The 13,918-nt window shown below is 53.3% G+C and overlaps 4 protein-coding genes across 4 annotated transcripts; 1 reads left to right on the top strand and 3 right to left on the bottom strand.

Moving 5' to 3' along the window:
• Nucleotides 1–163: 163 nt before the first annotated feature.
• On the bottom strand, nucleotides 164–3,982 carry ATEG_07185 (DNA repair ATPase SMC5; the record flags this gene model as incomplete). Its single annotated transcript, XM_001209871.1, has 6 exons — nucleotides 164–1,261; nucleotides 1,309–1,436; nucleotides 1,488–1,560; nucleotides 1,611–2,510; nucleotides 2,562–3,473; nucleotides 3,521–3,982. The coding sequence occupies 6 exons, from the start codon at nucleotides 3,980–3,982 to the stop codon at nucleotides 164–166; spliced, it is 3,573 nt and encodes a 1,190-aa protein (XP_001209871.1).
• Nucleotides 3,983–5,244: 1,262 nt separating this feature from the next.
• ATEG_07184 (uncharacterized protein) lies at nucleotides 5,245–8,701 on the bottom strand (the record flags this gene model as incomplete). The annotated part of the gene is made up of 2 exons (XM_001209870.1): nucleotides 5,245–8,418; nucleotides 8,483–8,701. The coding sequence occupies 2 exons, from the start codon at nucleotides 8,699–8,701 to the stop codon at nucleotides 5,245–5,247; spliced, it is 3,393 nt and encodes a 1,130-aa protein (XP_001209870.1).
• A 631-nt stretch (nucleotides 8,702–9,332) lies between these two features.
• On the bottom strand, nucleotides 9,333–10,722 carry ATEG_07183 (lactate 2-monooxygenase; the record flags this gene model as incomplete). The annotated part of the gene is made up of 4 exons (XM_001209869.1): nucleotides 9,333–9,670; nucleotides 9,733–10,375; nucleotides 10,434–10,455; nucleotides 10,514–10,722. The coding sequence occupies 4 exons, from the start codon at nucleotides 10,720–10,722 to the stop codon at nucleotides 9,333–9,335; spliced, it is 1,212 nt and encodes a 403-aa protein (XP_001209869.1).
• Nucleotides 10,723–11,726: 1,004 nt separating this feature from the next.
• ATEG_07182 (putative MFS transporter) lies at nucleotides 11,727–13,371 on the top strand (the record flags this gene model as incomplete). Its single annotated transcript, XM_001209868.1, has 4 exons — nucleotides 11,727–11,919; nucleotides 11,979–12,079; nucleotides 12,129–12,276; nucleotides 12,326–13,371. The coding sequence occupies 4 exons, from the start codon at nucleotides 11,727–11,729 to the stop codon at nucleotides 13,369–13,371; spliced, it is 1,488 nt and encodes a 495-aa protein (XP_001209868.1).
• Nucleotides 13,372–13,918: the final 547 nt, after the last annotated feature.

Genomic DNA, 13,918 nt, shown 5'->3' with positions numbered 1-13,918 from the left:
TCCAAGTTCTTAGTAATCATAATCATGGTAATGGCTGACGCATTTACTGTGATTTCTCGTTCACTATAGTAGTGCGCAAAGATAAATGGTCCGTAGAACTATGTACAGTGCATGATATCCAATGGCAAAATAATATGGTATCAAAGAACTCCCGCTGAAACGCCTACGCATAAACATCAATCCTATTACCACCCGAACCCACATCCCGGCCCTTGCCCTTCCCACCCTGTTTCTCGTTCAACGCGCGCTTCCGCTTCACCGCTTCCTTGAAGTCGAGCAAGCCATAATCCGTAGGCATGTGTTCACCGCTGAAGATGCAGAGAACCCGCATGCCAGGCTTGTAGACCAGCCCGCTGAGCAGCTTGGGCGTAATCAGGAAGTACTGTCCGCCGCCACCACCCTCGCTGTCGGCCGGGGCGCAGGCGATGTCCACCAGCCGCCCGTGGACCATTCGCTCATTGCGGGGGTCCATACCCTGGTTAATTTCATCGACGACGCGGAAGGGCGACGCCGAGAGCGACTGAAGCGCCATGAGGTAGAAGATGGTGCTGACGGCGCGCTCGCCACCAGACTGGCGGTGCGAATCGAGCAGCGAGAGGTTCTCGTTCTCCCGGAACTTGACGTGGATTTGGATGGACCATTGGTCGAAGTCACTGCCGCTGGATTGGCCGTTCGGGCCCGGCTCGTCTTCCACCTTGTCCAGGGAGACCTGACCGGCGCATCCGATGCGGGCGAATGAGTCGGAGAAGGCGTCGCTGATGCTTTTGACCAGCGCGTCGAGCTTCGGTTCCCATTTACCCCGGATCTCGTTGATGGCATGGTCGTAGTCAGCCAGTTGGCTCTCAAAGTCGGCCAGCTTGCTCTGGAGTTTCTGGATCTGCCGCTCGCGTTCCTCGAACTCTTTGATCAGGTTCTTGCTGCCTCCCTGCGTCAGCTCCAGGCGCGCCTTTTCGGAATCGATGTCCGCTTCGAGCTGGTCGACGGTATAGTCAACCAGGGACTGGATCAGGTCTCGCAGATCCGACTGGTCCCTGGATGCCTTCACCACCTTGTCCGCCTCCTTCATCATTTTCTTCACTGTCTCGGAGGTGGCCCTGATTTCGCTCACGACAGCCTTCAGCTCATCGTTCTTTGCATCGAGTTGAGCTTGGTGCTCAGCGTTGCGTTCTTTCAACGTTTCCAGATCCGAGAGACCTTCGATATGTCGGACACTCAGTCTTATAAACTCCTCGCTTAGTACGCGAAGATTTTGAACCGCATTCTATCCCAGTCAGTGAAAGCGTTGGAAGAGACGAGGAGGGGACCTACGGCATATTCAATAGCGGCTTCGGCTTTCTGGATGGACTTTTGCGATTGCTGATGACGAATACTCAGGACTCGGGCCTTAATGCCCTCGAAGTACTTCTGGTTATTTTTTAGCTTCGCCTCTTGTTGGCCTATTCATGTGTAAGTCTCGTCCACAAGCCATGGAAAACAAAGGAACGCACTTATTCGCTCAGGGATAGCTCTGAAGTTTGTAAGGGCTGTCTGTTTTTCAGCCTTTTCCCTCTCGAGCTCCACCTGCATGACGTTAGTCGATCAGTGTTATCAGATACATGCAATGAACGTACCCTTTCTCGCTCACACTGTTCATGATCGCGACCCAGCTGAGTGAGCTGAGACTTTGCAGACTCCATCTGTTGCTCTATTTCGCGCAACTCGAGCCTTAACTCCTGGATGTGCTGAGTCACATCTTGCTTCGCCGACTGTTCCACAGGCTGAGTGGTCCAAACTTGCGCCGGTCTCACTTGTCTCACCCGCGTGGTCGATGCGTTGGGTCCATACTCGCGACGTCGAACCACTTGGTAATTCTGTTTGCCAGCAACCCAGGAAGAGATCGATGCGATTTCGCCGCTTTCCATTACATGGTATTGCTCGTCTGAGATGCCGCGCAGGGTGATGGGTGTCTGGTGCAGCCGATTCTCGCTGCATAGCATTGCAAGCACAGGCTCCGGGCCGTTGAGATAATCCTTGGCGAAACCGTCAAACCCTAGTTGGCTAACTTCCTCATTCGACATGGGTACGGCAAGGTTTTCTAAAGGAACTGAGCAGGTCCTGATAGTGATATCATGTAGCCTCAGCTCCCTGATCAGAAATCTTTGCAGCGTTTTGAAATCGTTTCGGGTCTGCGTTGTGAACGCAGTGAAGTCGCTCCTCTGCATCAAGGACTCAATGGCATCTGCATATTTGGGATCCTTAACAGAGCATGTCATCATTGGTGGACCGAACACTTCTTTTTCGAACTTATCCTGGTTCGTTTGTAGCCACTGGTATGCTCTGTAGGTGTCCAGAGATGCCTGTTTCAGCTTCATTTCCTGCCGCCCTGACTGAGAATCTAGATTCTTCAATTGCTGTTCGGCTTGTTTGATCTGTCGATCTTTCTCTTGGAGCTGCTGCACAAGGGGTCGTCGGTCGTCTTTAATTTGGGTTGCCTTTTCAGTGATCTCGCGTAACTCGTGCCTTTTTTGTCTCTATAATATGAGTCAGTCAAATCACTTTTCGCATGGGTTGAGGATACCCACGATTTGTTCATTATACCAGTCGACGTCAAATTCCACCGGTTCATCGTTCAGCTGCCGCCTGAGTTTGTTGATCGTCTGCTGAATTTTGCTCGCCTCTTGTCTGTACTCGGCACCACCTTTCTTCTCAGCCTCTATCTGGCTTTCTAGCTCCTTCATGTCGTCTTCGTATTGCTCGATCTTTCGCCCAAGCTCCGAAGCCGTGCGTTCCGCTTCCTCAACGCCACGCTTCTTGTGCACGATGACATCGTTGAGTTTCAAACAGTATTCCTGTTTCGCGTTCACGGCACCCAAAGCGGGCTCCAGCTCGGCCTTGAGGGTCTCAAGCTCACGGCTGACCTCGGTCTTCTTCTGTCGCATCTCATTGTACTGCGCATAGATCTCTTTGTAGCGCGGGATAGGGCGTATAAACTCGAGCATCTCGATCTTTCTTTTAATCTGAGCGCGCTGTCGCATCCTCTCCACATCTGGCCGCTGCATCTCCTGCCGATTTTCCAGGTTTGTCAACAGGTCTTTATCTCCCTGGTTATCCACCTGCAGCTTCTTCTGCTCGGCACGCAAGCGCTTCAGATTCTCGTGCCATTCGATCATCTCTGGCCCCGCGGCAGCCCGCTGTGTGGAGTGAAGGAGTTCGATGGGCGTGAGAGCAGCAAACTCGCTGACTTTGTCTTGGGGGAGGAATTGGCATAGATTGTCGACCTGGATGGAGAAGGACTGCGCGAGTTTCTGAACTTGGGAGCGAGACGCCGTTTGGCCGTTCAGCATGAAGGTACTCTTGTTACCGTCCCGCTTGATCGTACGGGAAACGACGGGGTTACGGCGGAATCGAGGACCCCCGGCCAGTTCGATTTCGATGGTCGCTTCTCTGCAGCCGTGCTTGACGAATTCGCCGGGCTCTTTCGCGCGTCCGAGGTGCTAGAGCCCGTTAGTACTCTACCAGTAATGGAAATGGAGGAACATACCTGTGGCCCCCATCCCAAACCCAGACATATAGCGCACACCAGCGTACTCTTGCCTGTGCCATTCGGCCCAATCACCATGTTCAGTTTCGGTCCTGGAAAGAACTCGGCGGAGGTATAAGTGACAAAATTCGTAACCTTGATGCGCACAATAGCGCCCGGCTTGAATGCATCCTCGTCGCGAGTTCCGTTGACAGCAGCACCCAGCGATCTGCCAACGCTGGGCTGTGATTGCGATGCGCCGTCAACGGTAGGACTCGTTGCGCCATCGGCATCGATCGAGCCATCTCCACTGCTCTCATCATCGGATTCTTCCTGAACGTCCCCTAACCGTGGACGTTTGCTGCTGTTTGAAGTTTGAGAAAATGGCGTGGGGTCCCTGATCGACTCGGAGGATACTTCATCGCTCTCGTCATCCTCCTCCGGCCGCTGTCGGCGACGAGGGATAGCCTGCAAGGAGGGCATGTGTAAGTATTAACAGCAGCCGCAGCAGCCTCGTGGACCCAGCGGCTAGATATTGGCCTTGTCGTAAAGATGAGACTCGAGGTGATTGATGTCGACGCGGCACAGAACGCGTCGCGCGGTCACCAATCATCTCCGTGATAGGAAGGCGGTAGAGAATGGCAAATTGGATCTCTCGGAGATTATCCATCTCCGCCGGACATTTGGACCTTCAGTGAATCTTCAAGCACCGAAAGACATACTTACGCGAATGGCTTCCAATCCGAAAGTGAAGCGCCTGGTTATGACAGGTGCTGTTACAGCAATTACGATTGCCGGAACGCTCTATGGTGCTGGGATCAAAACTGAAAAGGAGGTCACTCAGGTAGGATAATCAATCGGGCTGGTCATGTTTGAATGCTAATTATTCTTCGCAGACCGTCCAGAAGACCCGTGAAGCAACCATCGATGAGCGAATTGCCTACCTCCAGGGCATGCGACAGAACCTCGCGTCTAAGAAAGAGCTGGTTGAGCGGCAGATCCAGGATTTAGAGGCGAAGATTGAGGATCGGAAACGCAAGGGTCTAAACGGGTCGCAGCAAGAGCCTCCGCATAACCGTTGATTACTTTTGGTGGATACAATGGCATCACCTATGTGGTGAGTATTTCGAAATTTTCTAGCGGGCTGCGTTGACTTGAATTACAGTGAGGTTCCGTAGCGGGCTACGGTAGTCATGCATATCAAGTCGCCGCTAGAACGTCCAATTCCTATCGGCGTCAAATTGAGCCACCCACGCCCGGGAAGATGCTCCATATACCCAGCGACAGTGGCGAGAACGTCGAACGACGACATGAATTTTCCCGGCAGCGTCCTCTTGCAGTATCGCATTCGTGCATCCTCTCCAGACGCGCACCGATTGTTTCGATTGAGGTTTTGGAGACATGGCGTCTCTATTCGACGACACGAGAATTCGCACCAGGGGGTATCCCCGCGTGTCGCAGGAGAACCCTTACTTCAGAAGTATGCGAGGTACTGCTTGGATGCTCCAATCATGTTTCCATCTTCTAGTTCACCCTCGTGACTGTGTACATAAACCACCATGACATTTCCTGTATCCTATATACCGCTGTCTGGCAAACTTGTGCACATAACATATATACCTAAACAAAAGAGAAAATCACAGAAAGGACTCGCACCTAGGGGAGAGACGAAAACCCAAGAAAGGCCAAAAAATTCTACGCCCCGATCTATCCAAGCCGAGGAAGATCCAATATATCATCAAACATTAATCATCCAGAATGCCACGCGCCAGGGCCGAAATACTGGCCTCGTAACTGGCCGGATTATGATCGCTAAACATCCCCGAGCCGAATCGCAGCTCTCCAAATACAGCCTCAACATTATGGACGAATTTCAGCTGCACTCTTGTTGCTGGTCGACCCAGCCGGGGATAGCCGTCATCGCCGCTATCCGACGTGAACGCATTTCGTTGCAACACACGCATTGTCTCGACAACGAATACCTCACCAGGCGGCATCAGCTTGGGCGCGAGCATCTCCTCCCGCAGCATCTTCAGAGTCTCCCACGCCCAAGCGTCCTCTCCGATTCCATTTCCAGCATGGAGAAGGATAGGGGGTTCGTTGACGTAGAACTTGTGGAGAATGCTTTGTCTGAGGCTTTCCCAGACACGACGTCGTACATTCGTTTGGGCGCGGGATATGTCACTCTTGAAAGCAAGCGAAACGGTGTGCATGTCGTGCAGTATTCCCAGAGAAAGACTCGGTACGGCGTCTTGGCCATTGACAATTGTCGTGACCAATCCCCGTGTTGCACGGCGTAAGAAAGGGGACATTGCTGCAGGCGGGCCGTACGCATAGACGTGAATAGGACGCCCGGGAGGAAGGAAATACATGTTGTTCGGTTGTGTTTCAGGGCCGCTGTTCCCACTGAGGATCATACGTCGTGCGGTGGCTTGATGCGAAGAGGTGGTGAATGGCATGCCTGGGCCGTCGCTGCTGGGCTCTGAGAGCATAGTCGCCAGAATCGCAGCGACTCCGCCGCCCAATGAATGGCCACAGAGAATCACACCATAGTCGGGGAATTCTTCCAAGGCGGCTTTCAGTGTAATCATCACCCTTCCGCCTCCCCCCATCAGGAGCCGCTTTGCAGATGCATGCATGCCCTTGTGGACTTTCCAGTTTTTCCCCTGCCATTCAAGATCATCATAATCACATGTCATATCCGTGAGAACATCTTCAAATCCCCATGTACCCCGCAACGTCAGTACCACAGCCTTCGAATCATGGTCTAGGAAAAGGTAATGAACCAAAGGGAAGCCTGTCCCTGTTTCCCCAGCCGCATTCGAACCCCCAGCTGGGTCGACAAAAGATGACAGGAGGATTGTTGATGCTGGTAGTCCTGTATGGTCGGAGAAGAAGCTGTGTTCCCAGCTGTCGGACTCCTGAGAAGGAAGTGCTTTAGCTGACTGCGGTACACCCATGACTTTGAGAGCATTCGACCCGTACGACGCTGAAGAGAAGCGGCAAAATCGTCTGATGTTATGCACAAAGTGCTTCTGTGGAAACATTCCAGGGATCAGACCATCCCTATTGAGCGATTGCATAGTGGACATGTCGTCGTACGCGCTCTTTCGAGCGCGGTGGGCCAGTACAAGCGACGTTTCCGAGTCCGCCGTTGCCAATGAGTACACACTGGGCGTGTATGACTTTGACCTCCGGTGGTGAAGAGTGGACGAACTGGGCTGGCCCTCACCGACGGACACGGTCATATCTTGTTCAGATCGCGTGAGTGACATGGAACTGCTACTGCGCACATGTGCTCTCATTCCAGCGGATGAACCGGGCCGGTTATCTACTGGTCGCAAAGAATAAGCATCAGTTTGTGACACGAAGGACTCTTGCGTCTTCTCTTGGACAGAGTAATAATCAGGTCTTGAGGTTCTGCCTGACCGGGTATCACGCGGGTTAGAACGACGAGCAGTTGGGGAGGACGATCCTAGTCGCGAGTTCTGCATCGGTGACCTCGGCAAACCACTGTTCGCTACCGACGAAGGGCCTGGTTTGGAAGCGGTGGTACTCTTCCGACTGCCTTCCGCGGTATAGTTACGATATGGTGGCTTCCGTTCGGGAGCGAGCGTTCTAGATACCTTGCTGCGTTGTGAGGTATCGGTCGATGACGCGCTTGGCCTTTCGAATGCTGATTTAAGCGAGGGCCGTTTACCATGCTCGTTCTTCTCATTGCCGGCCGGCTTTACTCTCTGAGCAAATCGGGTTAATGAAGCTTTTCCGAACGAGTTCTTAGGAGCAGACTCTGGTTCACTCAAAGACGACTGGCTAGCGCTGGCGCGGTGTGGTTTGGGAGCGTTAGGCTCGCTGGTTCGTTTCTCTCCAGGGCCGAGATGTTCATCGGCCGTTCTTAGTTTCTTGTTCTCCCGTTGCACCTGTTTGGCGGCCATTGTATTGCCCGTATCGTCGTTTTTCGGAGGGACATCAGGAGGTGAACCAGGAAAAGCCACGCCATGAAGACGGCTTGAGCTCGAGCCGTCTTGTTCTGACTCGATCTCTTGGATCCCCGTGCGGTCAAGCCGCTGAGGTGATCTGACATCTGCGCTTTGTGACCTGTTCAGGGCGGTCCGGAAAACCACAGTATGTTTTGGGAGTTGTTGAGAGGGCCCGAGAGCATTACTGTCACTGTGTGGATCATTATGGAATCGTTCCTCGATCATCATCGTCCCAGGCGGCGCGGCAATTTCTGCAGTGTCATCGTCGTAGATATCGACAGTGATGGTCCGTGTCGTGACTATATCCGTCTTTATCGACGCGCGGCACCCTTTGGGGATTTGACTCAAGATGTACGACCTCATGTCTTCATCTGACATCTGATTTTGGTTGCTGGGAGAAAGCGACAACGAAGCTTGTCCCACGACGCCGTCTGAGCTTTTTGGCCGTTGTACCGCATCGAAGGTGTCGTCGTCATTCCCCGGCGATATGAAAGAGGATCGCTTCGTATCATCGCTGATGTCGTCCGGACTTCTCGCGGAACTTATCTCATGCGTTCCGACAACATCGGCCCTGACGCCACTATCGAGGATGACAACATCCCAGACAACCTCATCACCACCATCGGCGCGGAGATGACGTTCTGTCGCTCTTCGGCCCCATCGCTGCAGCATGGCAAAGCCGACAGTGCCAATTAAAAGATCGCCGACGCCTATCTGATCGGTCCCGGCTTCGACACGAGGGCCCCTAAATTCTCTGCGGATAAGCGTGATGATCGCCGCGATCGCGCGCGAAGATTCAGTCGATCCGAGGATCGCGTCGAGGGTCGATAAAACCTCCTGCGACATATGACCTGCGGAGTTGATTGTCGTGGAATAGAAGTGGAATGAAGCGGCTGCGAACAGCGACGTCGAAGTGATGACCGTGTGTATAGTGGCCAGCTGCAGCATAAATTAATTACATGAGTAATAGATGGACAAGGGGACTTTGCATGTCTTGACTTACACTCCGTTCGAGAATAGACTCGGCTTCTGCTTTTCCATGTTCTCCGCTGCTCCGGAGGACCACATCGCGCCCAGCCCTGACCATGATTCCTTCCAGGACCGCTCTGCTGAGTTCTAGGCCGGTCAACGTCGTTACTCGCATGCCGTCGATTGCGAATCCACCGAGCGAGGTCCAGAGTCGCACAGAGAGAGAGGTGGACTGGGCAAGCACCGAGACCATCGAAGCCACCGGACGTGGCAGTAGGGTCCGTCCCGACGTCGCGGGCACATGGCTAGGACCATGGTCTTGGGTTACGATCGCATTATCGGGTTGGGTTCTGTCTGTCGTCGGCCCAAGGCCGAATATTCGGAACATTCCGAGACAGGGAGGAGATGATGATATCCACGTCGATCGCGTTCATGTATTGCGTCCGAGGTGGTTTCAGCCGCCATGAGCGAGGGTTGTAGGAGAGAAGGGATGGGGAGAGGCGGTAGACCTAATCTGTCCAGGATCAGGGAAACAGAGTTGCGTCAGTGTGTCGCGTTCCTGGCGGGCCACCAAGTCAGCGGTCGATCATTTGGACTCATGATTATTGATTATTCGTGGTTGAGAGGAACATGTGGCGGGCTGACATGTGATTCCCCAACAATTTGGTTCGGAAGATTTTCTGGGGATATGCACACATATCTTTCATTGTTAATGCCATCAATGTGGATATTTTTACGTGATGAAATCCACAGAAGTCTTCTAGAAGTTCTGGACATTCGGATGTACTATATCTCCATAATTCTTCACACGCGGTATACACGTGATTCTATACAAGGGAACGATCCCACTAGTAGGTATTTTGTCCCACGATCTACGCCATGCATCACATCATCGCCTTGATATCTCCGCCATATTGAACTTTCCGGATTCTGTCCCGCGTGCATTCGGCGATTCCATCAATTCCAGACAGTCCCATACTCTGCCATATGTCTGCTAGGAGGCCCTTCATGACAGCCTTGGCACCGTTCTTCCCGTCGATGGCCAAACCATAGACCACCGGCCGGCCGACGAGGACCGCCTTCGCGCCTAGGCACAGAGCCTTGATGACATCGGCACCGGTGCGAATGCCCGAATCAAACAGGACGGTCATCTTGTCGCCAACCGCCTCCACGATCTCCGGGAGGACCTCCAGGGAGCCGATAGCACCGTCCACTTGGCGCCCTATAGAAAAGAAAACTTAGAGGGTGATCAAGTCCAGAAGCAAAGGAGATGATAAAACATACCGCCATGGTTAGAAACAACAATACCGTCACATCCCGCTTTCAGGGCGAGCTTAGCATCTTCGACATGCTGGATGCCCTTCAAGACAATCGGCCCATCCCAGTTCTTCCTGAGGAACGCCAGTTCCTCCCACGAGTGCGATCGACCGGGGAACGCATCTGAGATCCAGGCTCTCGACGCCGCGACAATATCCTCTTCAACTTTGCACCCAGCCTCTTTCTCAAACTTGGCGCGGAAGACGGGATCCGAAAAGCCAATCTGGTTCCCAACTCCTTTGATGAACGGAACGTAGGCATTGTCCAGATCGGCGGGCCGCCAAGCTAGGGACCAAGTGTCCAGAGTGACGACCAGCACCGAGTACCCGTTCTCCTTTGCACGCTTCAGCAGAGACGCGGTGACGTCATTGGACTGAGGCCAGTACAGTTGGTACCAGCGTTTTCCGTCGCCGTTGGCCTCGGCGACCTGCTCGATGGTGCTGCTGCTCGCAGTGCTGAGAATGTATGGAATGCCGACGTCCGCACATGCCTCTGCGAGGCCGGTCTCCTTGTCCTCGTGGAATAGGCTCTGGACACCGACCGGAGCCATGAGGAGCGGAGTTGGGTACTCCTGACCGAAGAGATTGACCGAGAGATTCTGATTGTCAATCTGCACGATATGATTAGCCTTCCGGCTCACTATCGACTCAGGAAATAGAATCACTGACCCGTTTAAGCATTCTGGGGATTCTATGTGAGGGAAATTCGTGTTAGCCGTCATCTGTCAAGCACAAGGCGATGGACTCACAGCTTCCACTGGCGGAATGCCAGCCGGTTGCTATCCATTGTCGCCTTCTCTCCAGCTCCCCCGGCGACATAGTTGTAGGAACGGGCTCCCAATGCTTTCTTGGCTTGCTCCTCCAGCAGCCGGGGGTCTGTCGTGACGGTGGGCCGAGTGCCCATCAAGGCACCCTGGCCATAGATTTCAGTTTGATATTCGCCGTAGTTCTCCGACATGGTGGAATGGAGTCAATAAGGTTGCTCACGATTATCAGTAAGTCGAACCAGGGAAAAGCATCATGGTTGCGGAGATCCATCTAGTGTCTCCCCATCTCCACCCCTCGGCACGTGAGCTCACTGTGCCTCGGGAGAAACTGGCTAGGATGATGGAGATTAACCTAGCATTCATGGGCGCATAATACTAATGCTAGCCCAGGCAATGGAGACTAGTAACTGACGTAAATTAATCCAAATAACACATACATCCATACCAAAGGACGACTGAACCATGAGTGCTACCTTAGACACCTATAAATCCGATATACTCCATACTCCGATAGACCATCTTATCCCTGTTCCCCCATTCTCGAGGTAGGTACTAAACCATGCCTCTCAAGTAACTATGACTGCTAGGGCTCATTTTTGTAGAAACAATTTACAAGAGTGGGTAAGAGGATCCTTGGATGGTCTGCTTTATCTTATCGCCTGCCAATGGTGGGGGTCTGGGGGGCCTATGGAGAGAAAACACGAGGAGTGAGACTGCAACAGAGGTAGGTAGGTACGTGTCTCCCGGGAGGATTGTCGGGATGAATAAAGGTCGACATCATTGCACGTCTTTTGGCTGCAAGAATGCCATTGTTATCCACACCCCTTGCACCATGATGAGATCAGCCAGGGATGAAAGTGGCGATCAGGGAAATCGTCAGTCTCCCTTGGACCGGCGCACCTAAAATTTTCTAAATCCAAATAAGGATCCGATTTTCAGCTAGTCTGGAACCTTGGCGCTTGGCTTCTTTTATCGCACAAATAACCTTTGTGTCTTCCCCTCTCTGATTGATAATTTATACCTCCTGTTATTGCAGGCTGCTATAGTGCAGTGTGATTCTTTATAACTGCTGCCCGACCCATGCCACTTTACACATAATCCAGGACATGAGCAGTGGCTGGGCGTGTCCTTGAGGAAGATCTTCCTCAGCTGACCTCGGACGGAGCGATAAAAAAGCAAAAGCTGTACAGACATCATGAATTCCCAATCCGAACCAAAAGTGGATATCGAAACACCACCCCAGGCCAACAACCCAATGGCCTCCGAGGATGCCAGTTCTGTCGCGTCGGTAATCGACCAGAAGCGCGAGAAGGATCTCATTCGGAAGATCGATATGCATATTCTTCCTTTTGTGGTCCTCCTCTATCTCTTCAGCTTCCTGGACAGAGGTTTGTCACCGGCCTGTGAGCTTTGCCACCGCAAGTCTCTCCTACTGACTGCATCACAGTCAACATTGGAAACGCACGACTTTATGGCATGGAGGAGGATCTTGGTCTGGTCGGAGACCAGTATCAGATCGCAGTATCGATTCTCTTCGTGACCTACTGTGTATGTACAATCTGACTCGTTCATCCCACATCATCTAACCCCCTTCCAGCTGTTTGAAGTGCCATCAAATCTGGTCATCAAAAAGCTGAAGCCATCGCGGTACATTGCCACCATCACTGTGCTATGGGGTATCATCGCAACCCTCACGGGGATCACCCAGAAATACGCCGATCTGATCGCCGTCCGCCTTCTCCTAGGTCCGCCCCCCGCCCCCTCTCTTTCTGAAGCATGCTCACAATCCTCCAGGCATCATGGAAGCGGGACTCTTCCCCGGTCTCATGACATATCTTACGCTGTTCTACAGCAAACGTGAACTCGCCCTACGCACCGGCTACCTCTTCAGCAGCGCCGCCGCGGCCGGCGCCTGCGGTGGCCTGATCGCGTACGGGATCGGGTTCATGGACGGGATCAGCGGCCTCCGCGGCTGGCGCTGGATCATGATCATCGAGGGGATGCCCACGGTGCTCATCGGCATCGCGACATGGTTCTTCCTCGCTGACGACCCGGACACAGCCTACTACCTCAACGCAGACGAGCGCGCCCTCGTCGTGCGCCTCCGCAGCCGGCACACCGGTCACACCGCGTCGGCGCAAAAGTTCCACTGGGCGGACATCAAAGACGGCGCCACGGACTGGCGCATCTACGCCTTCTGCATCGCGCAGTTCGGTGTCGACACCATGCTCTACGGCTACAGCACCTTCCTCCCCACCATCATCAAGGGCATGGGCTCGTGGTCCGCCCCCGAGGTACAAGCCCTGACCATCCCGTGCTACGCTCTCGGTGCGCTGGTCTACCTCGCCGTGGCGTGGCTCAGCGATCGCACCCAGCGCCGCGCGCTGTTCGTCTGCATCTTCGCCGCCATCTCGGTTGTCGGGTACGGCGTGCTGATCTCCGAGTCTTCCTCCGGGGTGCATTATTTTGGGGCTTTGCTCGTCGCCCTGGGGCTGTATGTTGCCGTCGGCTTGCCGCTGGCGTGGCTCCCGACTACGCTTCCGCGCTATGGAAAGCGCACCTTTGCCACGGGCCTGCAGCTCACGTTTGGTAATGTCAGTGGCGTGATGTCGCCGTTCTTGTATAAGACCAACGAGGCGCCCCGTTATGTCCGTGGGAATGCGGTGACTCTGGCGCTGGTCGGGTTCGCGGGCCTTGTCTATGGGCTTATGTGGGTGTACTACCGGCGGAAGAATGAGCGCAGGGCGCGGGGTCTGGAGGATGAGAAGGTTGTTGGTATGTCGGATGAGGAGATTGAAGAGATGGGTGATCGGAGTCCTCGATTTCGGTATACTACGTAGCATTGCACAGGTTATTCCACTCAATCTATTTGATCTATTATTAATGCATGGTATGTTGGTACTCCACGAGTCTTTGCACTTTGTAGTCCCTTAAAAAAAAGCGGATTTCAATATGCCGGGAAGAGGTTAGGCCACTCTGGAGTGCCCCTTTTTTGGGAGATTGTTCATAGTCTTCAACGGTATGGGCCCCCAAACACACAGATCGGCCTGCGGTCAATGGTTGATGGACCTTCGTCCATCCAAGCGCAGGGTCTCGCTCCTCATATGACCGGTCTCTATCAGATTGTGGCCTTCCATAGAATAGAGTGTGCCTTCTGCACACCGACTGTTAGGTATGCACTCTGTATGAACAAACAAGTAAGGGTACCCCTTACAAATGATATGCATTTGTTCTGGGCGGCCGTCTGACCTATTAGACCCGTTTATGTTTGACCTTTGTGCGTTCCCGGTCTGATTCACTATCGAGTGTTTGGATCTTGAGTTTCTTGGTGGGAAGGTTATAGACCAGATAATTGTTCTGTAGTGAATCCGCTCAGTTTAGCTAAAC

The sequence above is a fragment of the Aspergillus terreus genome, genomic scaffold (genome assembly GCF_000149615.1).
Source record: "Aspergillus terreus NIH2624 scaffold_10 genomic scaffold, whole genome shotgun sequence".
In the NCBI taxonomy this organism is placed as follows: domain Eukaryota; kingdom Fungi; phylum Ascomycota; class Eurotiomycetes; order Eurotiales; family Aspergillaceae; genus Aspergillus; species Aspergillus terreus.
Note: the sequence above shows the minus strand (reverse complement) of the source record. Positions and strands in the feature narration are given on the sequence as shown.